General features: G+C 40.5%; 1 protein-coding gene across 3 annotated transcripts in view; it reads right to left on the bottom strand.

Annotated features, from left to right (window-relative positions):
- Positions 1 to 8,970: 8,970 nt before the first annotated feature.
- The window catches only part of SATB2 (SATB homeobox 2), a 194,063-nt gene continuing 185,687 nt past the window's right edge, over positions 8,971 to 17,346 (bottom strand). For all 3 annotated transcript variants that reach the window (XM_053906566.1, XM_053906560.1, XM_019428367.2), the window contains one exon: positions 8,971 to 12,110. In XM_053906566.1, coding sequence (XP_053762541.1) covers positions 11,649 to 12,110 — 462 coding nt within the window. In that variant the 3' untranslated portion in view covers positions 8,971 to 11,648. The remainder of the gene's footprint in view (positions 12,111 to 17,346) is intronic.

Here is a 17,346-nt window from a genome sequence, read left to right as displayed (position 1 = left end):
CCTCACGCCCATGCAAAGCCCAAGGCAGCCTGGGAAAGCTCCCTGCTCACAAATCACAAGATCTCTAGGTGTGGGATTCCAACATCAGAGGATAAAAGTGGACCCCCACGTGTGAATGGATTTGTGCGTGAGTGTGGGCAGAAGCCTTGGCGGCCCATTCTACACCTTGGTGCTAATTAGAAAGAAGGGCCTCTTTCTCTGGATGGAAGCAGACCACATAACAGAGCACACGGTTTGTGGAGCCTCCACCTGCCTCCTTACCTGGATATACAGCACGCCTGTGCTGTGAACAACCCGCATAATCATTATGAGGCAGTCCCGAATATGAACTCAGGGATTTCTTTGGTCGCTCCAGAAGGATGGATCTACCTGTGTGAAGACATTTCATTGGTTTTTAAATAACTTGCTACTAAAAGCTCTGTCCTCTCTAAGTTCAGGCTGCCGGGTAATTTCAGGTGTCACCTGCTTCCTATTTAGAGGTAGAGGGTTAATTCAGTAGCTACGAGTAACGTTAGAGTTCACTCCGAGCTTCCTAGTAGCTAGGGCAAAAAAGGCAACTCAAAAAGTTCAATTGTGCTCATTATCAGCAAAAGAATATAACGTACCCATTCCACTGGAGGGACAACTTTTTTCACTTGCAACTCTAAAGGAAATTTCTCAAGTGGAATTTCACTTGGTTGTCAGGGACAGACATTACAGGCAACAGCTGCATCATTAGTTTCACAGCAAAAGAAATGGCAAGGTCCACGTGGCAGTGGTTTCTTGTAACAAATCTTGATACCAGCAAAGCACAGTTGAGTTCACCCTTAGTAGGCTGAGCTCAGTTTGGTTTAAGTATGGATCTTCTAGTGCCTGTCTTAATCAAAAGGGTATCTGGGGAAGTAAATACCCAGTGTATTCCTCAGACCAGCAGTTCTCAAAGGTCACCTGCAGTCAAATTCTGGGCTGTGATAGAGTTTTCGCTGTTCCCCCAGAGAAAGAAGAAAAAGAAGACCGAGACATATACATTTCAGTGCAAATTGGTTAACTTTCCTTATACTTTATTCTCAGATTATGCCTCTCCAAATTTGATAGGGGTTAAAATTCTTTCCTCTGATATAATGTTGGTACAGCAGCATTGACCAGAATGTTGGTCATTTTATATTTAATATTGTTTGTTGAATATTTCATTTGCCAATATGAACTTGACAGCTTTCTATTGGTCCCTACATCTTGGGGCATTGGGTCATTACTGGTCCACAAAGTCCTAATGTCTGGTGATGCCACCATGGACTGTCTTCCCAAAATAGCATTTTCCAAAGTAGCAGATAGTTGAGAGGCATACTTGACGAAGGCTTGACATAAGTCTTCCTGTTCTATGCTGATGCTGAAAATCGCAGAGTTTTCCCACTTCCCAATGCAATAGGCCTCCTCACTGGCACCAGAACTGGGCCTCAAGACCACCTGCAGCAACTTTGATTACATGCAAGTATTTTGACCCATAATTGGTTGAAACCCCATTGTTCCATTATTTGAGTCTGGAGGCTTTCAAAGCAGTGTCTTTGATCTAGAGAAAGTTCTCTTATTTTTTGATGATCCTTCTGATGTTCAAGTACCCAAACTCGATGTTTGCCCACCATGGAATTATTTATAAAATGTGTTCCCAGATACTCTAATGAGCTGGCCTGCAATTGGGAAATATTTAGTAATATCCAACTGAATACAGAAAAAGGAAGAAGACTGATCGATGGATGTGATTTTACCCTTGACCAAGTTCACACTCAGTCATATTTTACAGTAATAAAATATCAGGACTGAATATAATTTGAAGCCACTCCTGGTTTCCACTAATAAAAGCAAACATCAGCACCTTGGGGGACACTGACCTTCCCATCCACAGTAGAATAAGTAAGTTGTTCCTCCTTGGGTTTTAGTATTTTGAGGTTTACATGTTACCTACCCACTGACATTTTTCTTGAAGGCAAAAACCATGACTTCCATAAACATTCCCACATTTTACAAAATTGACCACTATACCAGGCACCATCCTTGGTAATATTAATACAAAGATATTGAGAGAAACTCATCATTTACAGGAAGACACTATGCTTTAGATGCTTAACTTTGATTCTCATACACAAAAATACTGCAAAGTAAGTATTATTTTCCTCTTTTTATTGATGTGAAAACTGAGATTCAGATTAAATAATAGCCCAAAGTCATAGAAAGCTAAGAAGTGGAGTAGTCCGGATTCACAACAGATCTTTCTGATTTCAAACCAAACACCATGTTGTTTGAATAAGACACAGTATTCTTTCCTCAAAGAGCTCATAGTCTAGCAGTCCCATTTGGCATGCTTTTCAGCCTGGAGTACTTCTGACTATGTCTCCTACATTTGGCGAAGTTCCCACCTATGAATCTATAGTTCCCCAAGATAGAAGACAGACATTCACATTCCCAATCCTCCCTGCACGTGACTTAGACGCCTTCAATCAGTTACACCTGCATGACACTTTGATTTGGAAGGGAGCACAATAACAAAAAGCGTGCCATGTGGATTCCATTCTGTCAAGGGAAATGGTAGAGTCATCCAGCCTTCAGAGGCAGGAGGCACAAAGCCTCCACAGGTAGCATCCATGCTCAGGATCAGGGGACCAAGTCTTAACATCTGTGTCCCATGGGGAAGCAGTGTGGTCTCCACTAGAGAAGTCTGGAACATTGACTCTAACTTCTAACCCTGATTTTCTGACTCTCCCTGGAATTCTCTGAGCACTGTTAAGGTCTTCTAGTAAATTCCTTTTTCTGCTTAAGTAGCTTGAATTATTTCTGTTGTTGTCAACTAAAGATCCTAACTTTGTTCCCCTGACAGTGACTTCAATATAATAGACATTTCATAAATTTGGTTTGTTGGTTGATGAATAGGAAGAATAAATTAATGGAAAATAAGCTTTCAAGGCCCTTTACCATCATGGTTACCTTCTGTCTTCTGAATATACATCCATTTACCAATATTTTTTTTTCCAAAACACATTATCTAGAACTGAGATAATGTTGTAATGTGGCCTGATTAGTTTGAAGAGGGTAGGATGATCACTTCCCTTGATCTAAGCTGTATTCATATGGTTTGAATGACATCAGCTTCCTGGATAGTCACATCACATGATTAATATAAGAAACCTAAGAACTTACGGGATTTTGCTCCACCATGACCTCAAATATGTGAGGTGATTACTAGGAGAGCAAATGCAGTCTTGGATGGCACCAATGAGAGCTCAGGGACAGAAGGGCTGAGCAAAGGTGGAATGGGCTGATTCCCAAAGGCCTTAGCTCCTAACCAGGGAGGGACAATGCTGCGTGGCCTCGGGCCAACAAGGCCTCCAACGTGAGAAGGGATTTCTGTTTGAATAAGAGGATGTGCTAGACAGCAAAATCTGTGCTACAGTGATTCTATCTTCCAAGAAAGCAGAGAATCACAGACCCAAATGAAGTACCCGGATGTGGGCTTACAAATGTCAGCCTTAGAGCTTCCTGAGGTGTCAAGTACCCTGGTAATGCATTAAAGAAATATTCAGAAAGTGGCGCCTGGGTGGCTCAGTCGGTTAAGCATCCGACTTCAGCTCAGGTCACGATCTCACAGTCCGTGAGTTCGAGCCCCGCATCGGGCTCAGGGCTGATGGCTCGGAGCCTGGAGCCTGCTTCCGATTCTGTGTCTCCCTCTCTCTCTGCCCTTCCCCCGTTCATGCTCTGTCTCTGTCTCAAAAATAAATAAAACGTTAAACAAAAAAATTTTAAAAAAAAAAGAAATATTCAGACGAAGTTTATCTCTATAGAGTAATTTAAATCCTTAATCCCCGCTTAAGTTCAAAATTGAAAAATCCAACTAGATAAAAACTATGAAATGTACCCCACTTAAACATTTATTGGTTAAAAAAAAAAAAACAGGCTCTGTGTCCTCCTGGTATTTTCATTGGAGTGAAACAACTGACAAAAACATGGAAAATAAGTAAATTATAGATTACGTTACAAGCTATGAAAAAAGTAAAGTATGATAAGATAAAAGGGACCCAGAAGCAGAGGTGGGGGTGGTTTGCAATTTTATTATTCTTTTTTTATTTCTTTAAACAATTTTTTTAATGTTTATTTATTTTTGAGAGCACAAGAGAGAGACAGAGTGCAAATGGGGAAAGAACAGAGAAAAAGAGGGATTCACAGAATCGGAAGCAGACTCCAGGTTCTGAGCTGTCAGCACGGAGCCCGATGCGGGGCTTGAACACATGAACCGTGAGATCATGACCTGAACCGAAGTCGGACACTTAGCTTAACTGAGCCACCCAGGCACCCCATTATTTTTTTAATTTTATTAAAAAATTTATTTATTTATTTATTTATTTATTTATTTATTTATTTTGAAAGAAAGTGTGTGCACAAATGGGGGAGGAGCAGAGAGAGAAACTTTAGCAGGCTCCACCCTTAACATGGACCCAACACAGGGCTCAGACCCACGACCCTGGGATCATGGCCTGAGCCGAAATCAAGAGTCAGACACTTAACCACCCAGGCGCCCCATAATTTGAAATAAGGGAGTCGGAGTACTCCTCACTGAACAGGTGACTCGTGAGCAGACAGCCGGGAATGGAGGAGCGAGACATGGCTATCCAGGGGAGGAGCTCTCAGCTTTAGCAGAGAAGTGGAAAAGCGAGGGAGAGAGTCAGCCTGCGTATTTCAGGCAGTGAGGAGGTTCATGTGACTGGAGCCCGAAGCAGGGGGAGAGTGGAAGGGAAGGAGGTCAGGGAGGGTCAGATCAGGTAAGAGGATGATGGCTCCAACCAAGCTTGGAGCAGTACCGAAGCTGAAAGGTTGTAAGATTGTGAATATACTTTGAAGGCAGACCCTCCCAGGAACTTTGTTGCCAGATTGAATGTCGGGTGTTAAAGAAACAGGATAAAGAAGAATTCCAAAGTTTTGATCTGAGCAACAGGAAGCTTGCAGCTGCCATCAGCTGGGTGGGGCACATTTGGGAAGAGAAGGAGGTCATTTTGAGCTGTGTGAAGTGTGCCATCCAAGTGGCGGTGCTGAGTGGGCAATAGAACCTAACAATTTGGAGATCTGGAAAAGGTCTAGGCTGCAGAGACACACTGGGTATTGTCGGCATACGGGTACCCTAAGTATCAAGACGGTGAATGAGGAAAGAGTGTAGATCCAGGAAAAGGAGGACCAGAAAGGAACCCCGCAGTACCCTGGCCATTGAGGCACTGGACAGAAAAGAGAGAATCAGCCAAACACACTGAAACAAGCAGGAAAGTAGCAGGAGGAAAACCAGAGCTGGGTGCCGTCCGTACTTCGACATCTATCTAATTCTGAAGGTTTCAGAAGGCTACTGACGCATCACATTCAGTTTCTCCTTAAGAAAGAAAACCATATTCCAGCTCTTGACAGAAAGGAGAGGGGAAGGGAGGCGGAAAGGGAAGAGGCTCCAATAAATGAGAATGGAGGGAGAAATGAGAGACAAAGCTGTCGCACAGTAGCCTTTAGGCACAAAGCTTGAGATGGGGTAACAAGGACTTTTGAAAATATCAGAGTGGATCCCACTTTCGAACTCATCTGAATTGGCTTTAACAAGTCCTTTATAGCATTTTATAGTATCCTGCTTCTCTCTTTCTCTCTTAGAAGAGTGGAGGAAAGAAAGGAAGAAGTTGTTGTAGATGCTTCTACCTATTTAATAATAATTCTGAGATACATGAATGATCAGCTCCATTCCCCACAGAGGAAACTGTGGGTCTGAAAAATAAGCTGCAAAACCGGTGACAATAGGTACTAGGACAGTTCACTGCCCCCTCACAATCAACTGGAGACAGGATAAATTATAAAGAATTTTCCCCTTACGTCTTTCTTAAGCTGAGGGAGGGTCCCTGGGACTGCTCATTCCAAAGCTGTCACTGAGCCTCCCAGAATTCCTTTAGTCTCTGCTGTTTTATGTTAAAATAGGATTATGCCTGTTAATGGATAGTGAATAAATTATAGTTCCCTCTTTAATTAATCATTGCTCTGAACTATTTATTACAGTGTTAATGGGATATTTTTGTAATTATTTCTCGATATGTGAAGGTAACACTTTAAGCCTTTCAAAGTGTTACCGAAGAAGCTGCTTCTAGATTCTTCTGGGGCAGTTTTAGTAGCAGAGCATGGTGGGTTTTTTGTTGTTGTTGTTTTGTTTTTTTAATAGAGCTTTCTTTCAGAACAAAATTCCATCAGAAATGTCATTCTCAGATAAGATTACGAAAAAGTGTGTAAAGAGAAGTGAAAAGGCCATGTCATATAAAGTATGTTGGCCAACAAATTGGTGTTCAGTTCATCCAGGCTTTCTAGGACATTCTAAGACATGCAGTGAGAGGTGGTGTGAGATGAGGGAGAAAATGCAAGCTGTGGAAGCAGGCAAACCTGGCCTTCGATCCCGGCACTGCTGTTTCCTGACAGCGCTGAATCGGCAGCATTCGAAGTCAACATCCCTTTACTGCACATTTCAGTCTTCATTTCTGTCTCTTCTCCTCCAGAGAAGACACCGTCACACCTATCGCCACAGGGCCTGTGTCACCTCCAGCTGCCCACCCCTGTCCTCTACGTGGGCAAATGCAAAGAAAGACTTCCTACGTTCCTGCTGAGCAAGCACGGGACCGCAACCACAGTGAACCGCAAGTTCTGGGACAGTCCTGTGACGGTGAGATACCCTGGGAATTCTGTGAACACACAGAAATTATTTGTAACCACACTGGCAGAGCAGATGTGGCAGATCAAGAAGGGTTTCCTGGAAGAAATGATGCTTGCTTGGGTTCATCCTTCAACTTGGCCAGGGAAAGAGCTCAGGGTGGTGAGGAGGAAGACCTGCAAGGTACAGCGAGTAACAGCAGAGCAAATGAGCCGTTTCACTTACCTTCCTGCTATCTATCGTGTCCAACAACTTCCCTCACACCCTCTGCAGCAAGAGGCTGTTAGCTGCCTACCCCGATATCCATCTCTCCTTCCTTTTCTGTGGCATTAATAGAACAGCTAGAAAGATTTACTAGTCTCCCTTGCATTCAGGTGTAGGGCTTGAAGAAGTCTCCACAACAGAAAGGCAGTACGCCATTCTTTACTCCTCCTTCCATCTTGGTGTCTGGAAGGTGGGTGTGATGGTGAGAGCTCTAGCAATCATTTTGGACCACGAGAAAGAAGAAACAGGGGAACACCAGGAAAAGTGAAGTTGGCAGTGTGTGAGTCCCTGACAACTTCATGAAGCCAGCTTACTTCAGCAATTTCTTTCTTGTAAGAAACAGGTAAACTTTTACCTTGTCTGTATCAATATTTGTCATTTTTTTCTGTTACATGCAGCCGTTCCTAAGTGATCCACCTTTCAGGACCATTCCAGCTCACACACAGTTATCATTTTCTTTTCCAAATTCACAGCACGGGTTTGTACTGCTCACTCAACAAATACATCTCTGAATAGTCAACCACCGTATGACTATTTTACTTATATTAAACCTTTCCAACAAGTTATAAGCTTCATGAGGGGAGAACATCAAGTCACATATTTTCTCTTGTCACCTCAGTTCCTAGAAAATTATCTGGCATAGAATACATGTTCAATAAATATTTACTCTCTGATTATGCCATCATGGCCCTGTAGAAAAAAAAAAAAACGCAGGGACTTTGAAGTCTTGGTTCAAACCTTTACAGAAAGGGGAGTAACAGTGTAAAGGAAAATACCTCCTCTAAGAAAAATTTTAAAAAGACAAAACTCAACCCATGAAGTGATGGCTCTGAGGTGCTATAATACGACGACGCTTTAAGTCAAGAAACCTCTTACTCTTTCTTGGGAACAGAAGTTGCTCTCACAGAGCCCGCCTTCTAGCAGAAACCAATCCATGTGTGGGCAGAGCCTCTTTCTCTGGAGTTTGTCACCTATGATGAAGTTTGACCCCTAAAAACACAACCTCATGCACACAGAAGCTACTTGTGCCTCAAGTCACATCCTCTCACACGTGCTTTCAAGTCTGTATCCCAAATGCAGAAATCACTCCCATTTGCATAAGTAATGTGTTTTGCTTTGTATTGAGCCTCTAATTTTTCTTTACGAACCTTCAGAACTCTGTGCTTTGGGTCTGTCTGCTTTTTTGCAAATATCCAGCATCTGTCCATAAAACATATCTACATGACCTGTGAGCTGTTAAGTATCATGGAATAAAAAAGTATTATGGCAAATGAAACTAAGGAAGAAAGGAAAGAAAAATTACATCTGTATGTTAACCAAATGCAAAACACGCAGACACACACACACACACACACACACACAGAAAAGACAATTTACAATATCAAAAGAAAACAAAATCACTTTTTAATTGACTTTCTCTTTGCCAGTTCTGAAGTTAAGCACTTGCTCCTTCCTTATTAACTTTAGTCTTTTGAGCAATATTTTCCATTGTAAGCACTTTCTAAAAAATCATTTTCACACATTTCTCAGATACATCAATCCTTCCGGCATTCCTCTCTGCGCACATTATGGTACCCCAGCTCTAAATATAAAAGACTTTTATTATGTCCATTAACCATGGACATATGTGCTCCAAAAGTTTCCTGACACGCAGTCATTTGTGGGTTTTTAATTATAAACAGAAAATATTCACTAGAAAAATAAAGAAGCAAGCCCATAAATATATCTCTATACACTGGAGTTTTGTTTGTATACGGCAAAACGTTTGGATACACGGCTTTCCCCCTGGCCAGCTTCAGAATGCGAGCACACATACGTTTATAAACACACAGACATGTACGTAAATTCACATGTACAACTAAATCCATGCATCGTACAGGACTCAAACATCTGCAGTTATGGGTACTGCTGCCTTATTTCTAAACTAAGGGAGCGAATTTTTCTTACACTCACCAGGTCTCACTCCACACGAAAGTTTAAGTGGGAAAGAAGGCAATGCCCAGTAAAATACTTGACAAACGAAGTCATATTTATTGAATGCGTTTTATTTTAACAACCAAAAAATTCTAACAGCCTAACAATGCACATAAGTTAAAAATTAATTATCACTTAGTGATAACAAAGATAGTTGATTTACATGGAAAAAAGAACATTTACAATATGTTAATCCTTATTCACATTGTTGATACCGCAATAAAACACAATTTGTTTTTTCATTTCACAAAAAAAAAAAAAAAAAAGGCGGGAAATTGTGCTTTGTCAAGAGGCACTACAAGAGAAAGTTTCTTCTTCCAAATAGATATTATATGACAGATATTGAATAAATAGACATATATGCATTGTAATTCGCAAAGATCTGGCAAGACCACAGGCTAAAATGCCCACAGATTCACTTAGAATCACTGCAAACTTGGCAGTGAAATTAAAAAATAAAAGGCAAGACTTAGCATTGAAAAATACCTAACAAATTTTTGGTTGAAGTGTAAAAGATACCAAATGCGGATGCCATCAATAGATGAACCACCTTGTAAGAGCTTGGCAACATCAGTTTCCATTACATGTACAGAGTGACCTTCAGCAACAGTGTAAGAAGACAATTTGGAAAGAGTAACTCGGAGATCAGGAAGCAGCAAGCGTGGACTTTCGGATTAAAGCTGCAGCATACTACGGCAGCAGAAGGATGGGCCCGGGGCTTAACTGCAAACAACCATCCTTTTGCAAAGGTATGTGACGCTCGTGTCAAGATAATTTTTTCAACATCGTTATTTGAAAAAGTACAGGAAAATGTCCCTTTAAAAACTCCAGAGGTTACTGAGCAGCTAGAATTAGCTTGTATTGCAACATGTCTTCTCCCTGTATATTGTAAGTTCTGAGTTAATATCTACACATAGAGGTTTTGTTTTTTTTTTAACTCCTACCTTTTATACCTTTCAAATATATAAATAGTATTAACAGTTATATTACAATGTCTGTGTAGTAAACAGAAAATAACTTTCAAAGTGATATTGCATGAGGTCTTTGACAAGGTTGCATGAGAGCAGAACTCCAAAAAAATCCAACCGTGTGGGACTGTCTGGCGGCCAAGGTGAAGCACGGGTTAGGTTTGCAAGGCCAGTCCTGCAGGTGAGGTCACCTCTTGCAATTACTCTAAGTACAAGTGGGAAGAAATGCTACTGGTGCTTCTGACAGGAAGCTACAGGAGGTTTGGAGAGCTATAGTAGGTTGCAGCTTTAATGCTCATTCCACTAAACAGCCAGTCGGCATTAGTTCTGCTTTACGTAAGGTAATTGCTATGTCGGTAACTGAGAAAATGTTTCCGTTTACGATGAGTAGGTGATTCCACCGAAATCGCTTCGCTTACTCTATTGCCTGGAGCTGCACAATGATTCAAAGAAAGGTTCTTATTAGGGCTGCCATACCAGGGAAGGGATGAGGCATGTGAGAGCAGGGACTCTAGAAGTTTGGTCAGGTGGATGGAATGTGGACGAAGAAGAGGAAGCCCAAAGTGAAACAGAAATAGGAAACATCTTTTGGGAGATGGAAGGATGGAGGTTTATTTGAGAGGGAACCCCTTTAACTGGGCGGCAACTTCTTTTCTAACTTAACATTACATTGAACTATTTTCTATTAAAAAAAAAAAAGGAGAAAAAAGAAAAAGAGAAAACAGCAACAACAAACAACTTTTAAATGAGCAGGCTTATTCATTTTAAGATCTGAAGCCACGAACAGGTAAATAAGTTTCACAATAAAATGTGGCTCATACTATGAATTCCATACGTCCAACGTCAAAACGTCATTTTATCAAGACAAGTTTTCTCTGTACTGAATTTCAGTTTTATTCATTTGGAATTCCACAGAAATGCATCTGTTCACTACAGTAATGACAAGTTGAATAACGGAACACGTCGAGTCATTTTAAGTGTGCATTGTGTCTTAAGAGCAATTTGACTTGTATCATTTTAAGGTGCCCTGATTTTTTTTTCCACTTTCCTTTCTTCTTTCTTTTTGGCAGTGTTGATTTATTTTGTTTAAATACATACCTCAAAAATTACCCATCAAGCTGCCAGATAGGAAGCCATAGAATTAAAAAAAAAAAAAAAAAATCAGGGACAAACACAGAAAATAAATAGGAATTCAAAAATAGTCACCCCACCCTGAGAGCAGGCCGCAGTTTATCAAAAAGCCAAAGCGACTCACTGTGAAGTGGTTTTTTTTTAATACATAAACAAGTCTCTTCTTTAAGAACTCATTTCACAGTCTATTCTTTCAGATTGTAAAGTTCTCTGTCCCATGCAATTTAATATATATATGTAAATATATAGATATATACATATACATATACACACACACTTGTAGCTTCCTTCATTTGTTTCGTAGGTCTTTTCGTCCTGGAACTTGCCTGATGTCTCTTCCGTAAGTGCAAGGATAATGAAGGCAGAGTTTCCTGTGATTATAATTACTATGATCCAGTCAATTGTAAAAGTGTAACACTTTAGTGTCTTTGCCAAGGCGATGTCTGATTCGGGAATACTGAACTTATTCAGTCTATAGGTGTATCCTGTGCAACAAAAAATGTCAAAAAAGGTAAGAAAAACAAAACAGACAAAAATAAAATAAAATAAAGCAAAAAAAAAAGTTTTTAAAGAAATTAAAACAGAAAATCCTTGGACCGATGTATTGCTTTGCCTGGTAGGAGTTCACATTATCTCTGGTCGATTTCAGCAGGCGCGGCCTTGCTCTTTTCAGCATTTTCCTCCTCGGCCTCTACTTTGTACATCTCCTCAGAGCCTTCCTCACTGTCGTTCTCCTCGGACTCTGTCAGCAGCTCCTCGTCCTTATACTCAGCCACGTCCACCGCGGAGCCCAGGTGTTCCTTGAGCTTCCCATGATGCTTCACATGATACCGCTGGTTCTGGAAGAACTTGATGATGGTGTGTTTGGGGAGATCCAGCTGAGCAGAAAGCGTGTGGATAGCTTCCTGATCAGGGTACAGGCCCACATCATGAATAAAGCTTTGGAGGATCCCCAGGGCTTCCAGGGAGATCTTTGTGCGAGACCGGGGCTTTTTGGCACAACTGTCTTCAGTCGGAGGAGGTGGGGGTGGAGCTTCTTCTCTGGGAGGGGAACTCTCCTTGGCTGGCTGAGACTGCTGTCTATGAAGGACCTGATAATTAAAATTAAAAAATATATATATATTAACATTTGACGCAGGATTTTACCTTTCAAAAGCCATCATTCCTCTGAAATTGTGTTGTCTATCTACCTTTGGAGTCACGTAGTCATTTGGAAATTCAGGTCTTTTGGAAACATAAAAGAATTTCTGGTGATTTAGAGTCTCATTTACAAAACAAGAGGTTAAAAATAGTTTGCTAACGTGTATATTCTGAGGCGCAAAGAAGTTAAGTCTTTTATTGCCCAAGGTCATTTGCTTTCAAACAATCTGGCTCCAGAGCCTTCCCTGCTGTTAACCAGCATGATAGGCCACCTCTCTAAAGCCTAAAGGCAAAGCAGTTGGACTCCGTGAGAAGTACTGGCTCTCCCATCAGACCTCATGGGTTCAAGTCCAGACTCTTTCGCTTAGTTGGATATCCCTGTATAAGAGAATAACCTCTTTAAGCCTCAATTTCATTACCTATAAAAGAAGGGTAGGACACTGACTTCCTAGGGATGTTGTAAGAATTAAATAACAAAACGGATGTAAAGAATAGTGCTTACCTTAAATCAGAGGCTGACAAACTTTTTCAGTAAAGGGCCAGATAGTAAATACTGTAGACTTTATAGGGCCTTACAGTCTCTGTTGCAATGACTCAACTCTATCTTTGTAGTGTGAAAGCAGCCATAAGTAATATACAAGCAAATTAGCATGGCTGTGTTCCAATAAAACTTTATTTACAAAAACAGGTGGCAGATCAGATTTGGCCATGGGCTACAGTCTGTCCACATCAAGCTCAGGGCAAACATTCAATAAATGATAGCAATTATTACCATCAGCCTCATGATTACTCAAGAGTATAACAGAGGAATAGTTGACATTTTGGCCAGAAAAATCAATACTTCGTAAAAATAGAAAGAACTTGTGTTTATTTTCTTTTAGCCCTGATATTGACCCTTAAACATTAATTTTTTTAAAAACATTTTTTTAAAATATAAAAATGTCCAAATTAATTTAAAGATACAACATTTTTCTTAAATTAAGAATTTTAAGTGACTTTTATACTCTCATAGATGGGCCTTCTTAATATCACTTTATAAACTATTAAAATTCTGTTTGCACACACTCCCTATTTTGTTTTTTTAATTCTTAACGTTAAGGTTTTCTAGTTGTTGTAATTAATTTAAATTTCTCCTTTATATCTACATATCTCCCACTCATTTAAAAACAAAAAACAAAGGGATGGCTGGGTGGCTCAGTCAGGTTAGCCTCTGACTTAGGCTCAGGTCAGGATCTCAGGGCTCTTGAGTTAAAGGCTCCCGTCAGGCTCTGTGCTGACAGCCTGCAGCCAGGAGCCTGCTTTGGATTCTGTGTCTCCCTCTCTCTTTGCCCCTCCCCCCAATCACACTCTGTCTCTTTCTCAAAAATAAACACACACATACACACATACACACACACACACACACAAATAAAATAAAAACAAAAAACTCTAATGTTTAAATAAATTTCTAGCCCCCAGATAGAGATGCTCTTGCCTGTGATGCCATATCAGCCGACTGAACTTCCCAGTTCCCGTAAATGCTCCACTTGACCAGAAGCACAGTACACGGTACAGTGGGCCAATCCCCAAACCCAATACTCTATATTTATTTTCTTGTTCTTTGACCTTTCTAAATAAAGTCAGATATGCAACCCCAGACAATCACGCTCTGTTTGTATTGCCACTTCTAATGATCTGTATAAGCTGATCTTGCCCGAATGCCTCAGGAAGAGTGTTCCGCTGTTTGTGAGGCACCGTACTCCCCCAACCCGTGGATTGTTTTCCTTGCATAAAGGACACCAAACTCGTTATTAAATCATTTTAGTTTTGCCATTTGACACTAGTTAGGCAAGCTTATTCTTGATCTTCAACATCATCTTTCTGCATGACATAATTTCCCATTTTAATATTAACTTAATGAACTTCAATCTGACCGAAGAAAGAAAGCTATGCAGAGGAGACTGTCCCAACGACTTGCTCCTGCTGCCATCATAGGCCCATGTGAGATGGGCTCCTTGGACAGGGGAGAGGATCACTGGATCCTGGACAGGAGCCTAGCCACTGCTCAGACATTATAACATCAGCAACAATATTATAGAATTAAAAGGCTACTGTGATAGTCCCCACTAAAAAGCATTATGTCAACTCCAAAGACAAAGACCACATTTCCTATACTCGGATCAGTGCCTAACTTTCTGGGTCCTCCCAAAGCCTTTACGGAGAGTGAGTTCCCATTTTAAAACACACACATTTCTCTTTTACTATTCTCTCATATTTTATGCAGTCCCTTTCATGTTAAAGCAACAAATTAAACATTTTCCAGAATTCAGGGGGAAATCAATCCAATCAGCACACAAGGACACATGTCTGGTGACATTAAAGAATCAGTGGTACCACCATCCCCAGCACCCCTCCTACGACCACCACACACTCCTCATATGACCCATTCTCTTCTTCTAGGCTAAGAAATATCAATAGCAAAGCAAGAGTTTAAGGGAAAAAATGTCTGCCATCTATTTCAGTCTCAGAGACCACCTGATGAAAAAAATAACTTCTTACCAATGTGACAATGTCAGCCTTTTATATGGAATTTAATAAATATCAGGACCCATGAAATTGTTACCTAAGTAAGGTAACAACAAGCAGAAGAGGATGAAACTTTTCAAATAATAATTAGTAATCACGTAACAATCAAGATAATAATCAAAAGGATAATCAAAAGGAAATAAGAATATCCATCATAATAAGCTGACGGCTGGTGGCAGAAAGAAATCTAAAATACAGGACCATAAAACAGTGGCACTAAAGGTCCATATAATGTTGGCCAATTAAAATGAATGTTCTTGGCATTTTCTTTACTACTTTCAACTAAGAGTAAACTCATGTGGTCTGCTGTGGTAAGCTGGCATCAGCAAAAACATGAGAGCTCTGTTACTTCAACATCCTAATTATAGCCGGAAGGGAACGTAGAGCCGTGCTGTGGGCCTGTTCATGGCACTTTGATGGCAGAAGATATTCGCTCTGAGGTCATAATCTGGGCCGCCCGGCCATTGTCATAAATGAACCACTATGTCAACAGGTGAGGATTTTGGGGGTTTTGGTGAGAAAAAGAAAGATAGACACTGAAATTATATATGAAATATGTACTCAAAGAACATACATATACTCAAGCACGAGTACCCCCTATTAGAGCAATTGTGTTAATTGGAAAACAAAAGAGAATTAAAATGCCCCATTTTCTAAATTATGCTTGCCTTCTGTAGTAAAAGTCAGCATAATGGTTCCATTTAGTTAAATAATTAGATTGGTTCTTTAGGGGTTTTCCATTTTGCACTGGTTAGATTTAAAGAGATTTTCCAAAACTATACTTTGAAGTTACTATGATCTTTCTGCATGATAGGGTTTGTTCTTCTCCTGGGTCCAACCCACAGGCCTGCTTCACCTCCCCTTTCCCGGACTCTAGCAGTCCTAACGCACACATGTAGGGAAGCCACACATGAAATAGTGGAACAAGAATAGCTACCGCTTACTGAATGTTACTCTGTGCCAGGCGGTTCTAAGAACTTTACACAGATCAGTTTATTCAATGCGCACAGTTCCTCATGAGGGTGCTATTTGGATCAAGAATAACCTGGAAACATGCAGCATCTCAGGAAAACCCTTTACATTGGAAATTATACACATAGGGAGCTGTCAGCGTGAGAAAGCACGTGTCCAAGGGACAGTGGCAATGCCACTTTGGATCCTGTCTCTCTTTCTCTCTACCCCTCCACTGCTCACTCTCTCTCTCTCAAAAATAAAATAAAAATACAAAATTAAATTCTTTTTTTAAAAAGAAATGATATATAAAGAGAAATGTTTTATTTCAGGTCAGACAATATTCTATAATGAATTGGGTGGCATGACAATATTTACATGAAGATTAAGTGACATTTCTAGCATCTTGAAGCACAAGAGGAGAGAGCAGTCAAAATAGAGAATGACAAAGTGAGAAGCTTTCAAGTGAAACTGTCTCACAAGTTACCAAAAGGGCCTGAGTGAAGTTTTTCAGTCACACTGCCCCTTTTCTTTGGCTGTAATTCTCTGTCAACCACAGTATGTGTAAGACCTGAGACAAAGATACTCCAGGTTGTGTCCTAACTATCTTCATTTCCCCCAAATGTTCTAATTACTCCAAGCAGAAAGTTGTTTGTCTCTAGACAATTTTTAGAAAGAAAAAAAAAAAAAAAAACAAAAACCTGCATAGATTTCTGCACTAACCAATTGAAGGGCTTATTATTATGACAATTAAGGAATTTTTTTTGACACTCATTCATTTTTGAGAGAGACAGAAAGAGAGAGCATGAATGGGGGAAGGGCAGAGAGAGGGAGACAGAATCTGAAGCGGGGTCCAGGCTCTGAGCTGTCAGCACAGAGCCCGACGCAGGGCTTGAACTCACAGACTGCGAGATCATGACCTGAGCCAAAGTTGGACGATCAACCCACTGAGCCACCCATGTGCCCCAACAATCAAGGAATTAATGTCATGCAGTGCTTCCTTCCAGTGGTGTTAAGTACTCTAGACAAAAATAGAGTAGAGCCTAATGCTTATAAGACAGTCTTTCTGAGACAAGGAGATCAATACAATCCTCTCTTAAAAACCTCCCATCTAAACAGCAGGGGTAGGAACTTTTCTTCATTTTCTTATATTTTTTCACCATTTTATTTATTTTAGAGAGAGAGAGCATGAGCGGGGGTGAGGGGCAGAGAGTGAGAATTTTAAGCAGACTCCATGCCCAGGGCAGAGCCTGGCATGGGGCTTGATCCCACAACCCTGAGATTATGACCTGAGCTGAAATCAAGAGTCAGCTGCTCAACCGACTGAGCTACCCAGGCATCCCATTCATTTTCTTACATCTCAAGTAAGTAATGTCAACACTTCTAGCTTCTTTTTCGTAGGATAGGTTTCTGAATTTCCGCTTAACTGAATTTTAGTTTTTCTGTTTGAAGTTCTTAGCGATGCTCAAAATTCCTTGTTGGTTAACTAGATGAATCAACTCTGGTTCCTGTTTCAACCAAGTACCCTTAGTAACTTGAGTGTGAGGCCAGGCCACTGATTCCTGCTTGATGGACATAGAAGTTGTCCTGATCCTCAGCTCATTTGACAATTCAGGCATCTATTTCTGGCTGATGATTTTTTTTTTTTTAAACCACAAAATTTATAATTAC

Source organism: Panthera pardus, unplaced genomic scaffold (genome assembly GCF_024362965.1).
Source record: "Panthera pardus isolate Hobbes unplaced genomic scaffold, ASM2436296v1 HiC_scaffold_10, whole genome shotgun sequence".
Taxonomy (NCBI): Eukaryota; Metazoa; Chordata; class Mammalia; order Carnivora; family Felidae; genus Panthera; species Panthera pardus.
Note: the sequence above shows the minus strand (reverse complement) of the source record. Positions and strands in the feature narration are given on the sequence as shown.